At 46.8% G+C, this 26,809-nt stretch overlaps 1 protein-coding gene across 1 annotated transcript in view; it reads right to left on the bottom strand.

Moving 5' to 3' along the window:
- Window positions 1-2,669: 2,669 nt before the first annotated feature.
- Window positions 2,670-26,809, bottom strand: part of EXOC6B (exocyst complex component 6B) — a 434,863-nt gene continuing 410,723 nt past the window's right edge. Inside the window, exons 21-22 of the mRNA XM_084764962.1 lie at window positions 9,213-9,325; window positions 2,670-5,658 (exon numbers count right to left, since the gene is read on the bottom strand). Of these exons, the coding sequence (XP_084621088.1) occupies window positions 5,532-5,658; window positions 9,213-9,325 (240 nt within the window). The 3' untranslated portion in view covers window positions 2,670-5,531. The remainder of the gene's footprint in view (window positions 5,659-9,212; window positions 9,326-26,809) is intronic.

Here is a 26,809-nt window from a genome sequence, read left to right as displayed (position 1 = left end):
GACCAGCTACCCATATGATCCCATATGGCCTCGTGCTCAGCTGTCCCTGGATGGGCAGTGTCCTTACCTTCTCACCTGGTTGCTGTCCTGCTTGCCTGCTCCTGGGGCCTGTTTTTAAGAGGCATTGATTGTGTGGTCTTATTTGGTCTTGTATGTATCTCCACATCTGCCCTCAGTATCCAGAACCCATGTAGCCTTCCACTTTACCCCTTAAGTCTCTCACCTGAAAACTTCTTCCCTAACACCTTGGAAACACATGTGTGAATAGGTAGTTCAGGGCTGGCAACCTGAAAAGCCTTAGAGGTGCTGTCATGGGCACCCCTCCAGTGCCTACATAAGTGGTTTCCCCAGCAGGCTCTCTAGGGAAGGGCGTCACTGGGGAAGCAGGGCCTTCTTCCTCCAGCTTTAAAAATAAACACCCCATAGACGAGAAAGGAAGAGAAAGCCATCCACCCAGCTTTACCTGAGCCTGGTAACAGAGAGGGGAGTGTGAGAGAGAACAAGAGGGAGATGCAGTTAATTACCCTTCCAAGCAAAGGTGAACGCTGGAGATGGCGAGACCCATTTACAGGAGGGAATAGACCCATCATTGAGACTAGAGAAAGGGAGGATTGTTCAGGGCCAGGACAGCGTCTCGATGTTCAGATTCCATTCCCTTTCTGGAGCTCTGGAGGGAGAAAGGTCATGCCTTGGGCTGGGAAGGTACACTTAGCAGACTGGGGAGGGGGTTGCTATCTTAGGTTCGGTTCTGGGCTTGCAACCTGTCCCACCCCCAAGGGAATGGGCTTCATTCCTCTCTGGAAGCTGGTATGGGCTGTCAAAGACAGGGGTGCCCTGGGAGAGGCCCCCATTACCATCACAAGGGCTGTCAGACCCCACAATGCAGTGGGGCCCCAAGAGCAGGGTAACCCTAACCCTGCAGTGATTGAAACAGATAGAGGGGGAGCTCTCCCACACAATGGCGGTCCTGGCCCCTCTCCTCCTCGCACTTCCTCAAGCGCCTTTGTCTTCTGGTCCCTTGGGCTTGGAGGCTCTCTCATTCTCCACAAATGCTGCCCATTAACCTCAGAATGAGGCCTCTAGGGGAAGGCCTGGCCCTTTCTCTCCTTGCCTCATCTCCCAGAAGCCCTTCTGGTTCTCCCCTGCCTGCTGAGCAAAAAAGATGGCCAGCTGTGAAAAAACATCCCTGGGTTTGAATCAGTTCAGCAGGAGCTGCTGGTCCTGCGGACTTGCAGCTAGTGCTCAGGGACGGTAGGTGGTCTCGGGTGAGCAGCCCTGGGACAGTTTGATGGCCACACCAAATCCTTTGCTATCTCCCCGTACTCAAAGCGCAGAATCCTCTGGACCGTCAGTATACATCCTGGTACGACTGACAAAACACAGCTGTTCTGGTCTTTTGTGGGTGACCTGGGTTTCTACTGAGGTTCCTGAAAAGTGTGGGCGCCAGTCATTAAAATATGCCAGCACTGGGGAGATGAGGAGAGAAAGCGATGGCTCAGAGCCTCCAGTGTTCACTCACAAGGAGATCTCTAAAGGGATTCGGTTATCATTTGTAGTATTTTAGACATGCCTCTCGCCCACACATTCATGAAAGCCACAAACCTGCTTCCCAAAAGAAAAGAGCATGGGCGGATGGAAGCCCATGTGTACAGGTGTACACGTGTGTATATCTCATTTCAAGGAATCTGGACTACATGCTGCCAGGAGGAGGTATACATTTTGGAGCAGAGGAGGCTCCAGGTGGGACTGAGGGCATGGTTCTTTTGAATGCTGGCTTTACTCAGAGCCGGGCAGTTGGTGGTCCTGGGTCCTGCACAAGTGTGTGAGGTGCAGATTTCCTACTTGAGTTGGGCTTGGAGAGGAAGCCAGGAGGCAAGGCAGCTAGGGACACATCTGTGAGATGCTCAGCTGAGAGGCATGCTATAAACTGCAGGGAAGGGAGGACAAAGCCTTCAGTCGTGTGTGGCGATGTCAGGCCAGGCACTGCTGTCTTCCCAGCTCTCACATTTTACAATATCCCTGTACAACTAGGAACCATCACTCTAACGCCACTAGACAGCTAGAAAATGAATTGGCCAAGAGGATCCAGCTAGCAGGCCACATGGAAGGAATGGAAGCCCAGGTCTTCTGGCAGCAAAGCCCCCCAAAGCGTGAGGCTTGGTTTCCAGCTTCTTCTGAGGGTGAGCAGACTGGCCCTGCTGCACGAACATTTCCACTCATTATGGCTGCAAGAGTGTCCAAAGGTCCTTCAGTGGCCCCAGCACATAACAGGCTGGGGCAACTTCAAGTATTAATGTGACCTGTATCTAAAGGACTCTTGTGGTGACCTACAGTTACATCATAAAACCATGCACATGAGCACCTGCTCGCTAGCGAGCACCCTCCTCCCCAATAATCCTGCATCACTCCTGCTTGGCTGGAGCCTGTCCTCTGCCCACCCCAGTACCCCACATAAACTATGCACCTCAATGTGGGGAACTTGGTGGCTGTGCCAGTCATGTATCTTAACAACACCTGAGGGCACAACACGGCCTCTCCATACCAGGTTCTTGCTAGCTTTGGCCCTCAGTCAGCTCAGTGGGACTGAGGCCTGCCATGCAGTATTTGTCACAAACCACAGACACACTGCCCCAAAGAGATAAGAACAAAAACCTCACAAGACAACACGGTGGCTTTTTGGAACAGTAGGCTCTCATATTTAATAGCAGTTAAAAGAGGAGCGTGTACAGGGGAATGGTATACCATGCTCTTTCCACAGAGGAGCCCCCCATCAGCAGCTGCCTGCAGCAGAGCTGCTTTCCCAGTGAGCATGAGGAAAAGGTTCCCTTTAGAGGTCCAGATGGATCTCACTGCATTTCTCCCACAAACGTGGCACTGTGCAAAACGAAAAGGCTGCTTCTAAAACGTCTGGGAGGAGTGACTAAATGCAGATGAATAAGAGAGAAGGAACGAGTGGCGGAGGGAGGAGGGCAAGCAAACGTAGTCTGAAGGAGTCTTGGGAAGCCACCCCAAGCCTGTACTCTGGGGGAAACTCCTGGCCAGTGCCATCTCTGCGCCTGGGACCTGCTGTGGAGCTAAGATGGACTGTTGGGCCTCGTGAATGACGGAGTCACTGGGAGATAGTCCTTTTGCTAACAGGGATTCTGGCGTCCTGTGTGCAGGGCCTGTTCTTCTCCATCCATGTCAGTGTTACCTGGTACTGAGGGGTTTGTTTTTTTCCCCATGAATGGTAAAAAAAATAAGTGAGCCGCTGCCTAACTAAGGCTCACAAGCCAGGCTGTCTACAGGGTTGGGAGGCTGCAGGCCTCCAGGCAGCAGTGTCTCACCTGACCTGAGACTCTTCAGGACACGTGGTCTGCAGGCAGCTGAGGTAAGGCCAGAGGGTCTGAGGTGGACAGGCACACGTACTGTGCTCAAGTCCTCAAAGCCAGCTCAGTTTTAGGTAGGCCTATGGATAAAGTGAAAGAAAAAGGAGTTCCACCTCAGCGACTCATAAGCTCCTTGGCACTGCAGGTCCCTGGCTTTCACAGCTCAGAAGCAACACGCTGCTGTTTGATGGGGAACAGCCCAGGCTGGTGCACAGGCACACAAAAAGCCAGGTGGCCGTGCTCATACACCCTGAGAGCGGATGAAATGCCCTTCAGCAGGAGTCTGCTGTGGAAGGCAGAGTGGACCTCTTCCTCCACTTGCTTTTCATTCAGTCTGTGACAGTTCCTTTGGGACAGAAGTGGAGACTAGACAAGCAGCAAGATGGAGTGATTAAAAGTGTCCTCAAAGGACAAATGCTGTGACAGCCCACTGCAGAGCTCTACGTCGAAGGCTGACGCGCACTGGTGAAGGGCTTTCCTTCCTCCTCAGGCAGCAGGACTTCAGGTTAGTAGATCACTTCTCACCCTTTTCAACAAACCCAGGACTTGGAGAGACTGCCTTGTCTGCCTTCCCATCACCTTTGGATATGAGGTTTGGGGTGCTCCTCCTGAACCTCTAGGCCATTGTGTAGGCGGAGGATGAGACTTACAGGCTTGTGCAGAGCACCTGGGTAGCTTGCTCTCTCCAGTTCTAGGAAGCTGTACCTCTGTGGTGTTCTCTTCCTGTTGGTGTTCAGGATGGCTACTGCAAGGGTTGGGTGTGCTCAAGATGGAGTAGGCTGTGGTGGCCTAGGAGATACGGAAGCACTGCAGTCCCAGAAGCATAGTGTAAGAGAGATTGTTTGGCCAGTCTCTCTGCTCATCACTGAAGCTGGTAACACTTTTGTGGCATCTTAGTCGGTGTTCCATGATGCAACTGTCCTCTTACCAGCAGTCAGGCTGAGAGTGCTGATCCTGAGTGCAGACCCCTGCAGCCAACGTCATAGTTAAGCCTTTGCATGGTTTCAGGAGGCTATCTGGCGGCCACAGGCTCCAGAGATCAGAGCTACAACTCCAGGAAAGCACTTTCAGGTGAGGCCAAGGGACAGCTCAGAAGATGGGAGCCCTGTGCTTGAGCAAGACAAGCCATTAGCTACAGTTCACCCTGTCAACTTCATGGTGACAGGTCAATGTCCAGAAACATCCCATCTTAGGGTGGCTATGCCCACAGTGGAGAGCTTGGGGCATTTTCTTTAAAGATGGTAGCCAAAAGGCTGTTGTTGTCCAAACGTGACTGTGCCATCTCAAGAAGCCATGAGCTCTCTCTCCCCACAGTGAAGGTACCCTGGCTATTTTCAGGCTTCAGGGATCTGACTATTTAGAGACATCACTGCTGGAGACCAGTATGAGACTCTCACCCAGGGACCTTTAAAAGCCACCGCTGACTTACGCTCTAAACCAAGTGTTATGGTCATGAAAGAAAGGACAGAGAGGAATGGCAAGTGAGCCGGAGTCCTGACCCAACTGGCCTTTCAAGATTCAAAAAACACAACTGAAAATGCAAGTTACCCCACCTGCCTTTCATCACAGGCCCAAATGTTTACTCAGCTAACTACCCCACAGCAGGCCTTCTGGCCTGGTTAGACTTACACTAATGAAACACCACCTATTGGACCAGAGTGAAATAGTCATTTTGCCACATACCATACTCTCATGAGCCGATAATTCAGCCAACGAGGCAGACGGATATCTTAAGCTGAGGCAGGCTTTGGTATATCACATAGGCATGGCTCCAGGCTCTCCTGTTCACTTAAGTGAGCACTGGAGAGCTGACAGGTTGAGTATTTTTATCCTTTTACTTCTTTGTCTCAACTCCCAGCACCAGGCACCAACTGAATTTGTGGAGCACTGGATAAGAGGCCGCTCACCGCGTTGGCATGACAGTGTAGTGTTCCCAGGATAGTACGGGAAGTGTGGCAGTGACTTCCTCCAAGCCCTTTATGTTCTTGCTTGTTCTTGTGCCTCTCTTACTATAGGGAACGGTTATGTGAATACTGTACAGGGGTTAATAAAAAAATACATATGCTCTCTTTGAGGAAGAATGCACAAATGCAGGGCCAGTCCAGGGGAGATCCTGGACCACTGGCTATGGGCAAGTGGCCTCTGCGGGCCCAAGGCCAACATTCAGGAGTGGTGGCTGCTGATGAGTCCTCGGAGCTGCTTGGCCACAGTGTCAATCAACTTCTGCTTGTCCCGCTCATTTTTCCGGAACTGTGCAAACATGTTATTCTTGCGGCTAGTATCTTTCATCCTAAACAGAGAAAGAGAGAAAGAGGGCAAAGTGTTTGAGATAGTACCAGACAAAGAGCAAGCAGAAGGCAGGATGGATGGCAAGATGTGAGGAGTTGGGACTATTCTCATTGTCCAGCCACCTACTCACTACGGAGCTGTCCTTTGGACACCCAGCGCCTTCCTGACTTCAGCCGCCTTTTGTCAAGAGCTAGCTTTGGAGGGTCAGGTCTTTATCCTCACTCCTCCCCCACCCGACCCACCCTATTTCTTCAGATAAGCACTGCTATGGGAGTCTGAGACATGGCACAGCTCTGCTGGCCAGCAGACTCCTACAAATATCTGGGGTACACTTACTTCATGAGCTTGCTGGGACCTAAGAGATGGAATTTGGAAAGTGAGACAGAAAAATCTTGTCTTAAAACTAATCACAGGAGATCACAAGTGACCCCAGAGCCACTGTGTATCTTTAAGCCCTGCTCTAGCTGGTCACTCTTTCTTGCCCCTGAAAAAAAAATGAAGGGTTGGTCTCTTGATTAGTTTCAGGATTACGGATGAGAGGATGGCCAGGTGGGCATAGTGCTTAGGGAGCAGGTTCCCAAGGGATAGGAATCCTCTCAGTTAACAAAGCCAGGCTTTATGTGAGAGACAGTCTGAGCTCTCAATGGTTTTATACAATCTCAGAAGTTGTTTCGGTCCTGCTAAAGCTCTGAGGTGACATTCCTGGAGCAGAATAACGGAGCTGGCTCTGTGAGGTGGATGGCCCTACTTGGAGGCAGGATTTAAGTGCAGACTGATATTACTGCAGTCTCTAGGTCCAGCCAAGCTACACGACAGAGCCTAGGACTACACTATTTTCTGTAGGGGGTGTGTAATCCATAGTGCCACTGCTGATGACTTTCTCTGGCCTAGCCTCTGCATTCTGACTCTCAGCCCACAGGTGAGGCGGGTCGGCTGGCACCTTTGTTCTCAGAACTGAGCTGGCTCTCCGACTTCTCTGTTCTTAAAGCTGCATGAAGAAAGGCCAGAAAAGGGTCTAAGTTATTCCCAGGCATACTTCCCAAAAGTATTTGGCCACTCCTAGGCTTTATTTCCTCCTGTCTTTTGAAAAGGGCCACGAATCAATAGACAGGGATCCCACAAAGGCAATTTATATCTTGTATAGATGCTACTCACCAGGTACAGTGTGTGCTCATCTATATTTATGTATCTACTGGAATGCATATAGTCCGTAAGAGCATCTGAGTAGCAAGGCAGCACAACTGTCTGGCTCTCTGACAGTGATAGACAAAGCTAACTGTGACTTTTCTCCTTAGTCTAAACTCAGAGTAATTCTTCTGGGCTGGAATTTTTCATTAGTATCGAGCTCCTGTCAATACACAGAAGCCTGCTTTAGGCTAGGAAGGAAGGCAGATGACTTTTTTTTTTTTTTTTTAAAGACAGGGTTTCTCTGTAAATCCTTGGCTGTCCTGTAACTTGCTCTGTAAACCAGGCTGGCCTCCAACTCACAGAGATCCAACTGCCTCTGCCTCCTGAGTTCTGGGATTAAAGGTGTGCGCCACCACCACTTGGCCTGAGGGCAGATGACTTGACTGGGCTGGAAAGAGGGCATATGGCCCTTAAGGCCCTGGTGAGCACAGTTTGCTACTTTAATACTAGTTGCATGGTTATGTTTGTGAAACTGACAGGCTTATTCTCAAGGACTCCCTTCCTTTTGCTGGAGAAGCTATAAATCCGAACAATACAAAACCAACAGGAAAGAGGAAACAGGGAAGCCCTTTCTACATTTGCAGGACATTTGGCTTGACTGATGTAATAATTTCCTGCAGCAGTGCAGAGATGGGTGTCCAGAGATACCCTGTAGCTCTAGGGGAGGATCCTGCACTCTGTAGGAGAAGGAGAAAGGAGAAGAGGCAAGAAGCTCTTGGCCACTGAAGCCCTCAGTTGGAATCATATTCTCAGGAGCTCTGAATGCTGACAGTGGCATGATGGTTTGTACCTAGGAATGTGCAAAACTTAAAGTGAACCCTCCCCTCTCCTATCTCCTGCACATGTAGCTTTCTCTTTTCCTTTAGATAGTCTACCTTTCAGTGACACAGGGACTTTGCTTTTTCCTATATAGTGCTGGCAGTGATCTGGGCGCTTCTGTCTTGCCTCACCAGGAAGAGCCAGATTTGGAAAGAGAGCCTGGCAGGCTTGGGTAGCAGCTGCCTCTGGGAAAGGAGGAACAGGTCAGAGAAGAGAAGGAACTCCTCTGAGGCTGGAAGATGTAGATTTCAGTGACCTGGGAGCCTTTGCCTTCCAATGTTGGGGATGAAGATTTCAAGTTCACTGGTGGCTAGGGCTTAGCACACAGCTTTGCAGCATGCTAGGCAAGAATGGCCAGATGCCACCAACTGCCATACCCAAGGAAGAGCTCAAACATCAGACTGTCTCCCCATTCCCACCGTTAATGAGAACTCTGGCCATGGCATGCCTCCGTGAGGAATCCTCATGGGAGATGTAGGCTCTAGACCTTCACGTCACAGGCCTTGTCCCCAGGAGCTGGGGTTTGCTTAGGAGCTCTTCCGTCAGGGATGAACTGCAAACCCTGAGCCAGTAAGAGTACCAAGCATGTGAGGAACCTTAATGGAAGAGATCTTTTCCCTAGTACTGATGGGAAACATCCTTGCCATCACTCCCAGCCCCCAAATGAATTGGTAAACCAACAGTCTGTAGGAAACAAAGAAAGGGAAGTGCCAGCTAGGGTGGCAACAGGTTTAGAAGATTAGTTTGTCAGGGTGGAGACCACTCACAGGACCAGGATTTTAGTTCAGTTACTAGCATCACTGAGGAAACTGGAAGGACTTGCCTCAAACTGATGGAAAATTCCCAAGTGAACAATATACTTACTCTCTAGATATCCTAGAGAAGAAAGTCATTGGGAGAGAGAACCATGGGAGAAAGTTAACATGAAAGCACCAATTCTCAGCATGTCTCTTGGCTTCAAACCCAGAGCCCAGCATCCTATCCTACTCTTGCTTACTCTCCACTTCCCCCTTCCATCTGGTACACTCTCCAATCCCCCACACCTCCAGTAAGAAAGATTCACCTTGGTTCCAATTTCTTTCCTAAAGCTCTATTCTGACCTGGGAGCATACCACTGGCACCTGGGTGACATGTTGGCTAGCTTTGCTACATTTGGTAGATAGCCAATTTAGTGAAACCACATCTCTGAGGAGCTCTGCTCTAGATATCACCAAACCCCAAGGTCTAGGGCATGCTCCTCTGCTTGCCAGGTTGGCCTGAGCTCAAACTAAGTCATTTTTATCTTTTCCTGTCTTTTCCTAGGTAAAGACACTTTGTCTAATTAGGCTACAAGGTAATACAAAATGTCATTCTGAACTGTACTTGTAGCTTGCCAGAGCTAAAAATTATCACTGGACCGCCAAGTGCAATGATCAAGATGGCTGAAAGCACCTATGATAGCTTCAGGAGCAAGGATGCTTTTCAAGGCACTGGAAACAGGAAAATGGCCTTGTATACTACCCCACCCCCACCCACTTCCCCATACAGAGCACAGGGTTGGGTACTCACTTTTCAAGCAGGGTCAGAGCTGTCACAGGGTTCACCCGGAGGTACTTGCAATTGGGCTGTCCATAGTCAGCAAGGTACGTGGACCAATCCCACTGAATGAAGAGGTCCAATAGCTGAAAAATACCCCAATCCCCATATCAAGGGTTACTCAAACAGACAAGAGAAGACAGGACCCTAGAAAGCCCACTATTCTTTACTGCCAGCTAACTCATAAAATACAGAAATGAACATGTAATTAAAAGCAAGAACAGCTGCAGGCCACACTACAGCTGAGTAAATGTTAGATGGTAGAGTAATTTCCACCACAAGCACAAGTCCACTGCTGAGGCCCCATGACAGCAGTGAGTCTCAAAAGCCAGCCTTTGGAGAAACTATTTTGGACTTATCTTACATGTAGGACCCGTAGTAATCACCCACTTTTTCATCTGAGAAATGCCTATCATGAGCCCTCTGCACTCCAAGCTGTACTTGAGGAGCTCAGAATTCAATAGTGAACAAATTAGGGAGCGCAGCCCAGGGCCTCAACGAGACTTCAACTTCAGTTAGTCAGCACTGATGCTCCACATGCTCTCGTGTTGTAGCCTGGCCAATGTCCTTGCTACCCTTGCTGTGTTAACCCACTGTCTGAGACAGCTTGGGATCAGGCAGTAAGTATGTCTAGCTAGTTTCTCTTTGTTTGACTTCCATCTGGACATTTCCATTGCCATGTTCTTACATGATACTGCCATTTTTGAAGACTGTAGTCCCATTGTCTCCACTGTTCCCTAGTCTTTGTTTTGTCTGATGCCTTCTCAGATGTATAATATGTATTTCCAACTAGAATTCCACACAAGTAACACCATGTCCTGCACTGGAGGCCATATCCTGGATGAAGGTTACATGTTTTTCTTTTGCAAAACTACCACAGAAGTTCTATTGTGTTCATTTGTTTGTTTGTTTTGTTTTGCTTTGTATATGTACATGCCAGGCACTGTGTGAAAGTCAGAGGGCCATTTGTGGTGCATGGTTCTCCCCTCCCGCCATGAGGGTTCTGAGGATCGAACTCAGTTTATCAGTCATGGTGGCACCCTTCTCTTCTGAGCTATCTAGCCAACCTCTATTCCATCGTTTTTAATGCATCAAGGCTCACATCTTTCCTTACAGGTGATGTTAATATTAACTTTGATCATTTGGTTCAGGTCACAGGTGAAAGGTATCTCAATGGTAGCATCGCTATCTCTCTCTTTATAATTAACAGACTTCTTCAGGGAGATATTGTTTCAAACTATGTAAACCTTCTGGTTCTACTCAGGCTTTGGCCTGCCTGTTGACTAGATTTTCCTGTGACAACATCTACTGTAGAGTCTGCCCACAGGACTTTCTCCAGGACTGCTCCACTCCTTTTCTAGCTGTTAATTCCAACCCTTCTGTGAGGGGGGAAAAAAATCAAACAAACACAACACTGCTCCTTCCCATTATTTACCTAATCACGCATATCAGTGTGAGACCTGCTGGGTATTTACCATGACAGGAATGTAATCCATCAGTCAATTTTGTTGTCTGTTGTTCCAGCTTTAGCTATCAGGGGTTCCTCGGGATTGGTCTCTATATTTTTGACCTATCTCTTTTCTGTTTTGAATACCTCCTTCCTTTCAGGTTTTCCAAGATGTCCAAAGCTCATCTTCTATCTTTCACTGCCTCAGAACTGAAATCATTCTCTTATCTGAGGTGCTTTGGTGCTTTCTTGAGCATAATGGTATTTAGAAGCCAGGATCTGTGCAGCATGCACATGTTTCTTCTGGGGAATGCTTCACCAAGGCCTCTTCAGTGGGCAGAGCTAAGTAAAGCGTGTGTGTACTGTGTATTTCTGTACCTATGGGTGCATATGTAGCAAGGCCACCAGCCCACACTGAGGCCCTGAGTCCAGTCTAGCACTACAGATGCACTCTTGTCTCTTCCCCCTTTCCTGATCTATCACTTCTTTTTCTGAAATGAGAAGCTTGGTGGTCATTAGAGTAGTTGACTTATTCCTTCAATTCTAGCATAAAGTGCTTTCAGAGTTGCTAACACACTCCTGTCACATACAGATTTCCCAACTATAACTCAGGGCTCAGACATCACATTGGTTTTAACCCTTGCTGGTTTTCAGCCACTGAGGCAAGCTTTTCTTTTCACCATTTGGTGTGATGATTCTTATCTCTCTTGTTCTTCTTCCTGCTTCTTCTGCACTCACTTACATTCTGGTTAACTTTAATTGTTCACTTTGTGGTATATGAAATAAAACTGTACCTCTAAAAGTGAAAGCCATATAGAAAGTGCAGGAGTGAGGCATCTCTGCTCACACTTACAACCCACTACAGTCGTTATTGTGCTATCTGTTTTCCAGCTTTAGCTATTAGTGTAAACTCTGCCATTCTCCACTCTCTATGCGTCTTTCCCATCTACCTCTGCGGGTAGCCAAGCTAGCTTCCGATTTACCATGCTTTTGGTTCTTATGCACAAATGAGTAGATTTTTTTCGCGCTTTCCTTTTTCTAATATGAAGAGCACATCATAGCTGTTTTCCTGTACTATTGCTCTATAGAACTATGTTTGAACGCAACATATAGACGCTTTTTCCTAAACAATGATTTAGTCACACAAATGCTATGGGTAATATAAATACACACATACATATAAACTAGAAGCCATTTTTAAGAGATGATAGACCACATATAATATTTTGGGAGCATTTTAATTCCAAGCTGGGAGGGTAATTGCCAATATTTATAGAGTAGGACACAGTGATAAGTTAGAGCTAATTTGATCAAAGGAGAATTCAATCAGTCATTAATGGTACTTTGATCTCAAACAGGGATAATTTGTTTATGATAGTCATCAGAACAAGATAATTAAACTAGAGTAGCAGTTTATGATATTTTATAAGCTATACAGATTAACATGATATATCATAATAATTAGTTAGAACACAAAAATGTGTACATAAGTGGGACAGCCTAAGAGAAGGGACCTGTGTTGAATAGCTATACTAAGTAGGTAACTGTTTTGCTGCATGCTATATTTCTTCATTACTTTGACCCTTCTTCTTGCTTAATGTCAAGTTGTGATTCTGACTTCAGGATGGTAGGGGGAAAGAGAAGCAGAGGACAAGTGACATGTAACAATCAAGGTAAAGGAAGGTCTCCACCTGCATTCTTAAAGAGGCTGTAGGTTTTCAATTGTTTTTAAGTCTTCACTGACTGTATTTCAGAGTTAGGGGCCTTCTGAAGCTAGACCAAACTTCTTATAGACATTTTTAAAAATTTGTAGCCAAGAGAGACTAGAAAAATTCAAAGGAGTCAAAGGAAAAACCTTTTTCCAGACTTAGTTACCTAGACAACAAACTGACAGGCTCTAACAGCAAGACAAACGCAAAGTTCCAGGAAAGACCTTGGGTGAGATGGTGTCAAGATAATACAGTATCTGTCGGCCTTTCTAGAATGACTCACGCACAAAAGGCACTCATAATTTTGGTAGGTGACTTACTGTGGCTAAAGGAGGAAATCTTCAAGGAAGCTTTGCAGTCTAGTTCTGAAGCAAACCCTGGGTTTCTGTCTATTCCTTGTGCAGAAAGCCTGGATTCCTGCTAGTTAGTATGGCACTACAGAGTACCCATTCGTGGGCAAAGAGGACTGTTGGATGCTCTCCGCCTTCCCTGCTGATTCTATGAACATCCTCCCGGAGAGTGATGCCTAATTTCATTGTCAGTGTGACTGGATTTAGAATCTCTGCCCTGTGTAAGTGTGCTTCCAGAGCTTTAACTGAGCGCAGAGGCCCTGGCCTATGTGGACTTGGATATTGAGAATGAACCGCAGGGGGAGGGGGAGCGGGAAAGGATGACGAGCACCATCATCTCTGCTTCCTGGCTGAGGGTGCCATGCGACCAGCTGCCTCACGATCCAGTTGCCATATCTAGAGCCATTCTCACCACGCCTTCCCTGCCATGGACGGTTCCCTAAAACTATCCCCAAAACAACTGTTTCCTCCTTAGGTTGCTTCTGTGAGGTATACTGTCACAGGTAGAACAGCGGATACATGTGAAAATGACATATGACTTCTCCACAGCACTGAACAGCATACAGCTAAGCTCCTAGCCAGGTTCCCAATAACCACATTAGAAAAGGTGAGCTGACATTTTGTAGCAACAATACTCGGGGATGATGGAGCAAACTTAGAATTCGTCTTTCCCCAAACCAACTTGCCAAGCAGACCAAGCCTAGGGTTTTCCCAGGTGGCACTAGGGGATAGACTGTCTGAGGACAAAGGAAGCATCAAACTGGGTGGATCCCATGCTGGGAGGGAAGCCAGCCTTGGATATCTGACTTCACGGTTCCCAGGGAAGGGGCCCAGAAGCAGAGCAGGAGAGGATGCTGGTCATGTCTGCGTAGGCTCCACTGGGTAGCACTGGCCCAACCTCATGTTGGTAAAGCCTTCTCTTTCTACTCTGGAGCAAAGATTCCAAAGAACAAAGAATGCCAGGGACAAAGGTAAGCACACACACAACAATGGACACGTTGACAGAAGCCACATCCTGCTTCCCATAGGTTGATTTGTTGACAAGGTTTCTCTTGAACAGGCCCACTGATTCCTGTAGAAACTGTGCTTTGAAAGCAGGAATGCCTTCATGCTAAACAGGATACAGTACAAGGTCCTAATGACAGCATGGCTCTCTGAGATACTTGTATAATCCCACAAAATTATAAATATGCTGTGTCTTCTGTAAGTACAGTTCCCTCACCCAAGAGAACAGGGCTCCTTGCTCACTGGCAGCCTGACAGGGTGAAACTCATCACACCACCATAAAACACTTTTCATAACCTACCACTTAGGATGCAGTACTGCACAGCAAGAACAAATGCAGCCTCAGGGTTCCCCAGCTGAGAGTGTGACACAGACAAAGCTTCTATCAACAGCTGAGGGCAGGCCAAGAGGAAGGCTGTAGAGAAACTGCTGAACAGCAGGCCTGACCATGACCCATCTGTGTTTATTGCCAGGATTTCCCCTGACCCCATGCCCTTGGCTGTTCAATTCAAAGAACAGCTTTGGCTTGCCTCCTGAATGACCTCAGAAATGTTTCCTGATACAGACATCTGGGCAAATGTCCGAAGGGGAACGAAGAACTTTAACAAATATTGCCAACAATGTCGCAGGCACTCCTGGGTACTGCACAGCGAAGGTGGTGAGATGCCATGTCTGGTCTTGAACTGGGGAGGGAACGAGCAGATGCAGAGTGAGGGACACTAAAATACTTTAAGAGGATGGCACAGTTCGCAAGAAAGGCTTCTGGGCCCAAGCCGGGCAGGCGGGGACTGGCAGAGGTGAGGTGGAGGTGCCAGGCAAGGAAGTTGACAAGGCTGTCTCTAAGGAGTACTTTGGAAATAATTAAGAGAAAGAAAGCAAGGGGTAAATAGCCTTCTTGTGCTAAGTTAAGGGTACTGAGTATCACTGACAGCCTTTCTACTTGTTTTTATTAAGGATGCTCCTTGCTATTTTCTGGGTAGAAGATAGAAAACTGTAATCACTATCTGCTTTAAAGACAACAACAACTCAAACTATGGCACCAGCCAAGGACAACACAGGCTGTAAACTTCGAACCCCTACACAGATCTAGCCAATGGACAGGACGTTCTCCACAGTTGAGTGGAGAGTGGGGTCTGACTTTCACACGTACTCTGGTGCCTCATATTTGACCACATCCCTTGGATGGGGAGGCCTGGTGGCACTCAGAGGAAGGACAGCAGGCTACCAAGAAGAGACTTGATACTCTATGAGCATATAAAGGGAGAGGAGGACCCCCTCACGCATAGTCATAGGGGAGGGGAGTAAGGGGAAAATGGGAGGGAGGGAAGAATGGGAGGATACAAGGGATGGGATAACCATTGAGATGTAACAAGAATAAATGAATAAAATAACATTCTAAAAAAAAGACAACAACAACAAAAAACAACAAAGTTTTATTGGAACAAAGTTGTGTTCACTGGCTAATATCTTACCTATGGCTTCTTTCGTGTAGTATTAGCTGAGGCCAGTAGCTATGACAAACACCACCACATGCCAGGAAAGCCTAAAGCTATACTGTTGGGCTTTTTAGGGAGGTCTAGCTTTAAATCCAGGCAAAGATGGGCAGTGTGTGTGTGTGTGTGTGTGTGTGTGTGTGTGTGTGTGTTGTCTCAAGATGTGAGACTGTTCATATCTATTAAATAAAAGAAAGGAAGGTAAGAAGATTATTGTAACAACTGGCACCGGAATTCATTTAGGAGAGAAAAGTGCTTGAGGAGACTGTTTGCTTGGGTGAGCCCCTCAAGATACAGAAGCATCCACAGAGAAAGGAGGAGAAATTTATGCTGCTGGTTAAGAGGTAGACCTGGAAGAGAGGCAATTTAACTAATACATGTGAGAGAGGCTAAAAAGAGAACCTTTAATGGTTCTATGTCTGGGCAACTCCTGGTGTGAGTGAGCCAGCCCCAAGGGCATAAGAGCAGGAGAACTGACCTACCTCCTGCAGTTGGTGGCATTGGGTGGCCTAGCCAGAGCACTGCTGGAGACCTTGCCTTGGCGGTGTGGATAAGGGAGAGCCAGCTCAGCTACCACCCAGGCCCAGATGCAGGGCTCTGAATGGCCCACCCAAAATCTCTATCATCTGCAAATGGTTGAGATGTGTGAAAGAAAGCTGCAGGATCTCCATGACACATAGGACAACAAGATAACCGGGAGGGGTCCCAATGAGGATCCAGTACTGATGGTGTCACAGAAGCCAGAGATCTTAAACTAGACCAATGACTCACTGCAACAAACATTTGCAAGTGAAGATGTGTGGACAGAGGAATTCACTGTGACACACTATAGCTTCCATGATGAGACACATTCTTTGCTTTGATCTTGTTTATTTGTGTGGTAGTGGGAGGCTGCAAGGGCAAAGGGGGACATGAGGGGATGGGGAGATAAGGGGACTGGGGTGTATGATGTAAAACTCACAAAGAATAATAAAGTTCAAAAATTAAGATGATCAGAAGAGATACAGATCTATGAGTGATGAATTTTTCTTAGCCCATATAAATAGTGCTTTGAAATTAATTAATATGTATATGCAAATAAATGCAAGCACACACTCATGCACACGTGCACACGCACACACAGAGACCTCTAAAGGTGAGGACAATCCTCTGTGTCAAATTGCAGTGGAGAGGAAGATATGCATTGGAATATTCTTCTCTCTATTCATATCTAATTGTAGTTGACTAATAAATTGTCAGAAACATAAATATACATTGAAATTGAGCTCTTCAAAATTTATTTTACCAATAGTGGTGCTCAATGAAAAGTTTCGGGAAACTGGCTGGAACGTGTAGGGAAACAATTATAAGCAAGCACAGCTGCAATCCCAGCACTTTAGAGCCCAGGGAAGGGGGACCATGAGTTCAAGGCTGCTATGGGCTACACACTGAGTTAGAGGTCCAGTTGGGTTAAATAATAAGATCTCATCTCAAGAAACAAAACAAAAAAGTAAGAAAACTATCATGAAGTCATAATGAATGGCTTCTGTCCTTCTCATAGGTGTGTAAATGAAGAAACAGCTGCAGACCTTCTGCGGGTCACGGCTATAAATCACAGCCCAGGTCCTTTCTATAGGTCTAAGAAAGCATGCCTAACACTACTAGATGGTAGAGAATGCTTTTACACCCTGAGAATACCCTAGAATATTAGTAGCCTAGGAAATATAGTTGGGTCTGGCAGAAGGTTTAGTAATTGCTAACTTCTTGAACTCTTTGTTTACTCATCTGAGGAGGTAGAGCTGAATAAAACTGAATTTGGAATTCCACTGCCAAAATTTGGAACTAATCACAAAATTTGGCTTTACTCTGAAAACTCCAGTTTCACAAGGAATCTATCTCTCACACCTGCAGTGTGTTATTACTACTTCCTGGGAAGGCTGGACAGTTACCCTTATAGAGTTGAGAAATTTTCTCTTCCTTTTAATTATAGTTACTAATTATATTTTAGTTACTAATTATTATTTATTATTTAAAAAATATATATCCTCAAGTTCACGTTGGAAACAGGTGGTAAAACAATTTGCTAAAAAGGTCTAACTGGCCCAGCACCTGCCTTTAAGAGTCAAAGGTGACACCCAGACATCAAGTCTTATATGGTAAATCTCCAGTGAGGAAAGATTAGAACTCAGAAGATTGACAGTTCCACTCTGTTGGATGAAAGGGAAGAAAACAGGGGATTGCAAGCAAACAACTAATAGAAGCCAAGGAGCAGCAGCAGCAGCAGCAGGAGAGGCAGAGACCTGCTAATGGGAACCTCTACCGCAGGACAAATGCTAGCCTAGTTATCTTGCTTACTTACGTTATTTAATGCTCAGAAAAGCCAAAAGTCTAAAAGTAAGTATCACTGCCATTTAATAGACAGAAATGAAACCTGTGAAGGATTAAATATGGTTTGATGAGCTGGGGTGGTAACTCAGTTGGTAACAAAACAAAACAACAAAACGAAACAGACAGTCCTGCCATGCCTAAGTTCGTAGCCTTACAACTTGCATAAAAGCTGTGTGCAGTGAGGTAAGAGGTGGAGACAGGAGAATTGCCTAGAAACCCGTGGGTCGCATAGGTCGGTGCACACTAACGAGAGCAAGAGACCCTGTCCAAACAAGGTGGAAGGTGAGAACTGACACCCACAGTTGTCTTCTTCCTCCATACAAGTGCTATGGTAAGTGCTGCTTTACTTTTTTGTCGTGATTAGACAGTGTGACCAGGGCAACTTATAGAATAAAGAGTTTATTGGGTTTATAGTTCAGAGAGTGAGTCTATGAGCATCATGGTGAGAGCAATGAAGCAGGCAGGCAGACATGGCACTGGAGCAGCAACTGAGAGCTTACATCCTGATCAAAGAGGCAGAAAGAGAGCAAGCTAACTGGATTTCGAAGTCTCAAAGCCCAGCCCCAGTGACACACCTTCTCTAGCAACACCATATCTCCTAATCTCTCCCAATCAGTTCCTCCAACTGGGGCCTGAATCTTTAAATACATGAGTCTATGGGGGTCAATTTCTGGTTCAAGCCACCACATATGCCCCTGTACATACACACACAAACATGCATGCACACACATACAGAGCACATGCATACATCATCCATGTACACAGAGACACACAGACAGACAGACAGACAGACACACACACACACACACACACACACACACACACACAGATATCTTTTATAAATGAATTTAGCTTGGGACAGCCTCAATCCCAAGCCTGTACTTTCCCTTCCATCTGTTTGAGCCAGCTGACAGCATCTGGAGCGAAGTCCCCAGTGTGTACAGTAGCAGCACTTCAGCCTGAGGAAGCTCTTACTTCAGGCTGTGGGAGTGTGTGGGAAACTGCAGCTGTGCTGGTATTGACCATTACTTGTTTTTCTCTGCAGTTGAAACATTGTGCTCCATTGGTTGCCTTCATTTTCCTTGTTTTGAGCCCCATTATTTGGCGGTTGGCTTGCTCCCTCTTGGGGACTTTCCACGGTGCTGTTGGATTGCTGGTTCCTCCCCTATGGAAGCAGTTCTGTTACTCCCAATAAACGGCATTCTCTTAGCACTAATGACCACTGTTGTGTCATCTTCTCAATCCACAGACCCTCGCCGCCGTAGCCTAGACTAGTAGCGCGGGGGCTGCCGTGGAGGTTCCACCGAGATACAGAAGCAGGGAAAGTCTGGCATCGCTCTGGGAAGCTGGCCAGCGCCTCTTGGAGGTAGGACATTGTATTGGGATGGGTGCTGCTAGCTCTTCCACCGTTCTGGTGGGGCAATTAGTGAAACTGCTTAGGGAACAAGGCACCGGGATTAAGTGGAAGACAGCAAGAGATTTTATCCAAACTGTAGAACAGAGCAGCCCATGGCTTTTCGTCTCTGGGGGCCTAAATCTTTCTGACTGGGACCAGGTAAAGTCAGATTTGCAAAAGGCCTTACATAAGGAAGGCCCAGAGATGATTCCTATAGCTGCCTTTTCTCTCTGGAGGTTAGTGCGAGACGCTTTACTTAGTGAAGATAGGAAAGTGAAAGAAAACCTTGGGAAGGAGGAAGCTGTTTTAAATGAAGTCCAGGAAAATCCCCTACAGGGAACCGGGAACTGGACCACTCAGGCCCTGCAGAGGCAGGTGTACGGAGCCTTGCAGACACCTGCCCAAGAGAATGTTCTAACAGTCACCCTCTCTATCCAATTTGTCCCGCAAAGAAATCCCTTTCTGTCCAGGACCTCGTCTGAGGCACAACTCCTCAAATGGGACCCCAGGCTATAGGTACAGGAGTCCTGGGGCCCCTACCTTCAGGAACCTTCAGACTGTTACTTGGAAAAAGCAGTGCTTTCACGAGACGGGTACCGGTGATTCCTGGGATAATTGATAAAGATAGCATGGGAGAGATTAAAATTATGCTTGAAGCAACTAAAGGGGACAGGAGCAGTTTGACATGTTTCGGGACATGTACATGGTTACTTGCTCCCCTGTGTACTCCCATACTTGTGTCACCCCTGTTCCAGCCACTAATGCTTCCCTATCACCTTCGCATACTCAATCAATATTTGGTCGGACTTTGGAATGTAAATTTTACAAATTATACAGGACAATTGGCTGCCCATATTAAAATTAACGAGACTCGAATCCCCCCTATTACGGGAGGCACATTTTTGCAAGGATTGCAGACTTTTGGCAACCTGATGAAGGAGTGGGATGGAACCTTGGCCAATGGTATTATGGCTTGTGGCATAGAGGGGTTTCTCCCTTATGCTTCTATGTTGACTCCACACACAACACGCTGCTCACCAATTCAGGCTAAAGCAAGCAGTCTCGTCCCTACCTATGGAGAATCCCACTTTCCAAATCTGGATAAATGAGTCTTCAATGATGGGTAAGATCCGGGGGATGTATGATCAACCTAAGACAGGAAATTCATGATACACATGGTCTCTCCCATGATGGGTAAGACATACATTGATATCCCTGATGACCTAAGGCAGGAGCTCATTTTATATACAGAAGGGGGACCTGTGGGGAACCGCAGCTGTGCTGGTACTGACCATTACTTGTTTTTGTCTGCAGTTGAAACATTGTGCTCCACTGGTTGCCTTCATTTTCCTTGTTTTGAGTCTCATTACTTGGCCCTTGGTTTGCTCCCTCTTGGGGACTTTCCACAGTGCTGTTGGATTGCTGGTTCCTCCCCTATATAAGCAGCTCTGTTACTCCCAGTAAACGGCATTCTCTTAGCACGAATTACCCACTGTTGTGTCATTTTCTCAATCAGCAGATCCTCGCCATAGCCTAGACTAGCAGCGTGGTCTATCAGCAAGTGTAGATTCTATGTTTGGGGAATGGTAGCACTTTATTAAGTAAGATAAACTTTACAGGGGTATAAAGATAGATCAAACTGAAAAATTTCACACAGGAAGATATGAGGTAAGGAATGAGTGGCCTAGGATGGTGGCCCAGGGTGAGAGAATAATGGATGACTACCATCTCGGATTCAGTTGGAAGGTTTCAAGGTAGGACAAAAGGAATGCAGTAACGGTACAGCTGTGAATAGTGGAGCTGTAGAAAACTATAGAGTTCCTAACTCACAAAAGGCTTCAAACGCAGATGTTTTAAAGACACTGTACCAGCCACTTCTTGGGTCAGCAGTCTGAAACTTCTGTTCAGTTCTCACAGTAGACAAGAGAGGAGACAGTATTGCCAGTGACCTTCTCGTGCCCACCTCTGCAGCCCTTTCCTTAGCAAGGCATGCTGGGTGTCCAGAGCATCACCTGCATCTCCTCCTGCCTGCCTGCTGGGCTTCGACTCTTGCCCTACAAAGAGGAAACAAGGCTCAGTGAGGAGAATTTTGAGTTTGAGCCAGTGTTGAAGGGCTGTCAGAACACCCAGGCCTCACAACAGACAGATCCCCACCCAAGTGTGCTGCTGTCCCAGAAGAGTTAGTGGGGCTCCCTATATTGCTCCCCAAGCCTGCTGGCAGGGTCCAGTCAGTACAGGACTTCTCAGGCTATGTCTAGTCAGACCACCAGTAGGAAAGAAGGTTCTGCCTGTTTACTGCGATCCTACCAAGTGTTGGTGCAGTGGTATATATTTACACAGATAATTTTATTAGAGTTCACAATTCTGTAACAGTCAGCAGTGACCTGTTTTATAGATGTCAATAAGACAGTTAAGTTATCTGCCCAAGATCATTAATTTACTACACAGAAGGCTTCATCTTTATTTAAAAGTTTACAACTCCAAAGTGACACCCTTTACCACCACACAATGAACATATGATGTAAAAATGTTGGGCCAGTGTTGTAATTCCTGAACTTGAATCATAGCGAGTGACACAGAGAAAATGTAGCTATCAGTCCAGACCTAGACCGTAGGGAGTTGACTGACAGAGTCCTTCTGTCGTTGGGAGAGAACACACAGAAGCACATACTAGAGACCAGGTAGTGAAACCGGCACTCACAACAATGAAAGTGAACACAAAGCACACCGCCTCTGAAGTAGGAAGTGAGCATTACATTCCCACTTTAGAATTCTCAGGATTGAACCAGTCTTCAAGGCTTTTGTAAGGAACAGAAAGTTGAGCTGGCATGACAGGATAAGCTCCACTTTCATGGCAACTTTCCTCCAAGGAGCAACAGTGCCTGTTAGCCACTGGGTAGGTAGGAGAAGTTAGGAGAAAAAAATTATCTCGGAGCAGGAGAGGTTTAAATCATCTGTTCTCAGAAATCTGAGGAGGGGGAAGTGGAAGTTTTGGTTTCTTTTAAACTCACTTATGTTATGCAAATATGTTTTTGTTTTATTCCCAAGTGTGGGGCATGGGGCTACTTTTAGTTTGGACACAGCTGTTGATTATGATTGTCTTCTGTGGGCTTATAGAGGGGCGTGATCTTTGCCAGCTGCAGTTTAATTCTGAGGACTCTGAGAGGGTATAAATGCCAGAGCACTGAGAGGAAGAGGAGCCTGAGGAAGAAGAAGGCTGCTGCTGGTTTGTCCTCCTCCTGTGTTTGCTGTTTAACTGGACTGCTGGATATGCTGACTACAGAGACTGGAACTGCACCAAGCAACTAAGTCTAAAGAGGTTTACGTCCCCTTTCCCTTCTTTCTCTCCTACCTAGTGTTGGAGGGGAAGTTGGAAGGGAGGTTTTAATAAACCGCAATAAAATATTTTTTTAAAAAGGGCTACAGGAATGTGCAATCTCTCCCCTAGTCTGTATGCATGAGCTGAATCTATCTTGTGTGTTGGAACAGTAGAAGTTTACTCTGTGAAGGTATGGGGGTTTTGATCTAGTATTTTCTCTGCCTATTTATTATCTCCTCATTGGAGCGTGGTCTGTTATGGGGGCTCAGCAAGTCATTGCAGCTTTCTGATTTATAAATTAAATGAATTTTTGTTCAAACCTGCCCCCTTTACCAAATTAGGATCTGAAAAGAGGTATGGTAAGTGAAAGCACACTTAAATGTCACTTTGCTATGACAGTCGACAGCACGGCCACCACAGAGGTGTCATTATTAATCAAAGGTTCCATCACCCTCTGTGAACCTCACAGGAACAGGAACCCTTTTGAGTTTTGCTTCAATGTAACGACAAACCAAGCCCCTGGCTCTCACCCAGGCTACAATTCCCTTTTTCCATCCTGTCTGTGTCCTGTGGAGTGAAGGAAGCTGTTCAGATTAGCGTTTGTCACATGACTTGTTCCTGGGAACTGAGTTCTATCAAGGAAGGACTTTCGTAGGTGTCAGGTCATCAGTATAGGGTTTTGAAGAGAGTACCAACAGTTTAGACAGAGACCTGCAATCTCTCCCATGTCTACAAGAAAGTCACCTCAAAATACAGAGCAAGGAGATAATGGAAATGATCGCTTTATTCTAGTTACTCCTTTGTCCAGTCCTTTCCACATTGTGACAGCCCATGTTCCTGACTTGAAATGTCATCCTTACCTAAGTTTTTGCATTAACTTTTCAACTCCTGTCCCCACAAGGTTCACAACACCGAGTTGGAGATAGATGGTGGCCAGGTGGCCAGGAAGCCTTCAGTTACGGTGAGAAGCTGGTCTGAGGTCATCTCAGTCATCTCTGGCCTCTGATGCTTTCTCCCTCATGTGCTCTGGGGCCTGCTACAGACCTCTTGAAAGTGGAAATAACTTGGCTTGGTGAAGTGCTCCAAAGAGCCTGGCATCTACCAAAGCTCAGCTATCTCAGGACAGACAGTAGAGACAGCAGACATTCCTATTCACAGACCTGACATACGTGTTTTCTGATTTTTTTCCTTTCTCCTGTTCAGATCCTTCACACTTTGAAGAGATCTTGAAAAACTTTCCAGTTTCTAGCACCCATGTCATTTGCTGGTACTATAGTCTATCTGAAATTACTAGCCTCTTCTTTGGCCTGGTCTCTTTAAGAAGATTATAAACACCTCTTAGTATATTTTTCTCTGCTTCCATCTGTACACAGGTCTAGGCCTAGGTAGTTTAGGATAGTGTAGGTGTATGTCTGTGTTGGCGGGGGTGAGGGGGCTCCTACTTTCTGACCACAGAGAGGTATCAAATGTAATACCAAGGGGATTTCACAGCTAAAGAGTGTGCCCTTCTGGATGGTCAGTACTTCTGACTTCCTTTACCACCTGCAACAGCCAAACGACAAAAGTCTATCCTCTCTGTATACCCACCAAGCACAGAATTCTAGAGGCTAACTCAAGACAAACACCTGCTGTGTTGACTAGTTTTATGTCAACTGGATGCAAGCTGGAGTTATCTGAAAGGAGGGAACCTCAACTGAGGAAAATGCTTCCGTAAGATCTGGCTGTAGGGCATTTTCTTAGTGACTGATGAAAGAAGGCCCACCCCATTGTGGATGGTGCCATGCCTGGGCTGGTGGTCCTGGGTTCTATAAGAAAGTAGGCTGAGCATGCCATGAGGAGCAGTCAGTAAGTAGAAACCCCCTACCATGGCCTCTGCATCATCTCCTGCTTCCAGGTGCCTGTCCTGTTTGAGGTCCTCCCTGACTTATTTTGATGATGGACTTCGTGTGGAAATGTAAGCCAGATGAGCCCTTTCCTCCCCAACCTGGTTTGGTCACAGCAACACAAACCCTAACTAATACACTTGCCAAGGACAAGATGCTGAACAATAGGACAGTCTAGATCTGGGAGCACGCATCACACAGCCACCTGCAACTAGTTAGGCCTGAGGTGCAGCGGAAGCATCTCCATGCACTTCTAGGTACAGGGTTTATGATAAATGAGAGTTGTCTACATGCCTACGTTTTTTTTCTTTAGGCTGTTCATGGTCAGCTATTGGACACCCCTAACCCTGGGTATTAAACACTGCCTCTTTATATTTCTTAGGATTCTCTTGGCCTGGTACAGTGTCTGCACTGTGGCACAGCTATATAATGGAGGCAATTTGAGGGCATGCCCATTTTTGTCCTTGTGTGTTAGCTCTGTGTTAGGGGGTGAAGACGCTCAGCGAAGACTGAGAGCGCCACGAGAGACTAGTGTCCTGGTCCAGCTCTGAGTGCCTGGCAGCAAACATCTTTCACCTCCACTGCTACCTCCAGCTTCCAGAGGTTCGTTCCGGGATCTGGCTCATGAGGAGCTGGTCTCCAGTCTCTGGCACTGTTTCTTCATCTCCAACAGGCGAAGAATGGGTGGAAAGGCTCGGCCACAGGAGATTGGACTGTTTACAGTTGGCCAGGCCAAGATTAGTTTGGTCACATATGCCAGGTTCATTGGAAGTTACATTTCCCGTTTGTTTACACATTGTGGAGGAGAAGACCAGAAAGGGGGGGGGGGGGGGAAGCAGGTGACCTCCTGTTAACCTCCCCGTCTGCTAGAGGCTGCTGCCCTCACCTCCGCATGAACTTTCAGATTATCTCACACAAGATTCACCTTGCGCTGAACTTGTATGCCTGCTCCGAAGGCCCCAGTCACGTAGCTGTGATTAAACATTACAGAGTGGCCATAAATTTACAGAAGTATTATTGTGGCTTGCTTTCTTTTCTTCTTTGGGAGAGGAAGAGAGCAATGGGTTTGGAGCGGTGGGGGAGTTCAAGAAAGGAAGTCCACAGTCAAACAAACAGTTCCTTTTTGCAGTTCTGAACAAAGAAGAAAACAAGACCTAGGTACCCCAGAGAGAAAGGGAGAAACACTTGGTCATGAGAAAAATCGGAGCTCTAGAGGGCTGCAGAGCCTCACGCTTGGCAGCAGAGCTGTGGGGCTCGAGGTCCTATTTCTAGACAACCTCAAAGTTCACAGGTGACACAGAAATTGGTCTGTCCCAAAGGGACCTTTGAGAGGGTGTGGGCGGGTACTTTCCCCTGGGCTTGCTACACGGGTTAGGCAAATGGCAGGGGAGCAGGAGAGGAACAGGATACTGCAAGGCTTTTTTCTTCAAGCTGCTATCAAAGATGAGGCAGCCCAACATCTGGGACATTTCATCAGAAATGGGACCACATTCTAGGGAAACACCCAAAGCTGACCAGATAACCCAAGAACACTTATTTCTATGATTCACTAAATTATGCTTAAAGTAGAAAAAAACAGTATCTCACTGAAAGTCTGTTAAACTCTCTAGGATTCCAAAGCCAAGAGAGCCACAACAGGCCTGTGTTGCCCACGAGACAATGGGACTTCTATAACCAGAAAAGGCCAGGGAAAATAATTGTAAAAAGTGGTCAGGAAGCCCAGACTGAGGTGAAAGGCACTGGCTAGCAAAGGCACCTTTGGAATGAGCTGTCCTGTCTCTGGTTACTTCCATGGCAGTGACAGGGTGCTAAAGAAGCTCATTGTTTCTACAGCTGGGGAGGCAGTGTCCAGCAGAGCCCAGGCAGGGTCTGTACACATGAGCAAGGTAGCCAATGGCTTAGCTTAGTGTTGCCTCTCATCCAGATCTTTTGCTGCTGGGCTGGTCCAGGAGTCTGCTATAGGAGTCTGCTATGAGTCAGGCACCGGCCTAGGAAGTGCTCAGGTACTGTCTTACATATGGAGCTGTGGCAGGCACCAAGACGGCCATGGTGTCAGGGGATGTCTGGCAGACAGATTTAGGTTGAGTGCAGGAGTTCTGAAGTCAAGCTCTGTTCTGAGAAAACTGCCTAGGTGGAGGCAGGGATGTGGGAATCATGAAGAGGCTGGGAGGCAGCAGGGTGCTGCAAGGATGGGAACAGCCTGAAGTCAGGAAAATAATCATACAAACACACTGGTACCAGCCAAAGAGACAGGCTTCGTGAGGCAGCTAGATCCTAGCAGGCACACGCACACAAGGAGGAAAAGCCAACTACTTTGGGTGGAAACATGGAAGAAAATGCCCAATAAAACTAATGTTTGTTGAGAGCCAAGTGGACCAGGTGCTATGTCATTACCATATAGCATTGTGTGTCCGTAGTCCTGCCACACTTATCTAATCCTGAGACAGACACTGTCGCTGTGCCTGTCCTCAGTAAATGCTGAGAATCACACTGCTAGTAAGCAGAAGTCAGAATGTGACCCAGGTGTATGCGATTTGATGCATATGTAAGTCTAAATTTAAAATTCTGAGAACAGAATTACAAATGCACAAGAGATGTCAG

The sequence above is a fragment of the Acomys minous genome (assembly GCF_964271855.1).
Source record: "Acomys minous genome assembly, chromosome: 17".
Classification (NCBI taxonomy): domain Eukaryota; kingdom Metazoa; phylum Chordata; class Mammalia; order Rodentia; family Muridae; genus Acomys; species Acomys minous.
The sequence above is the reverse complement of the archived record's forward strand: the minus strand, read 5'-3'. Positions and strand labels throughout refer to the sequence as shown.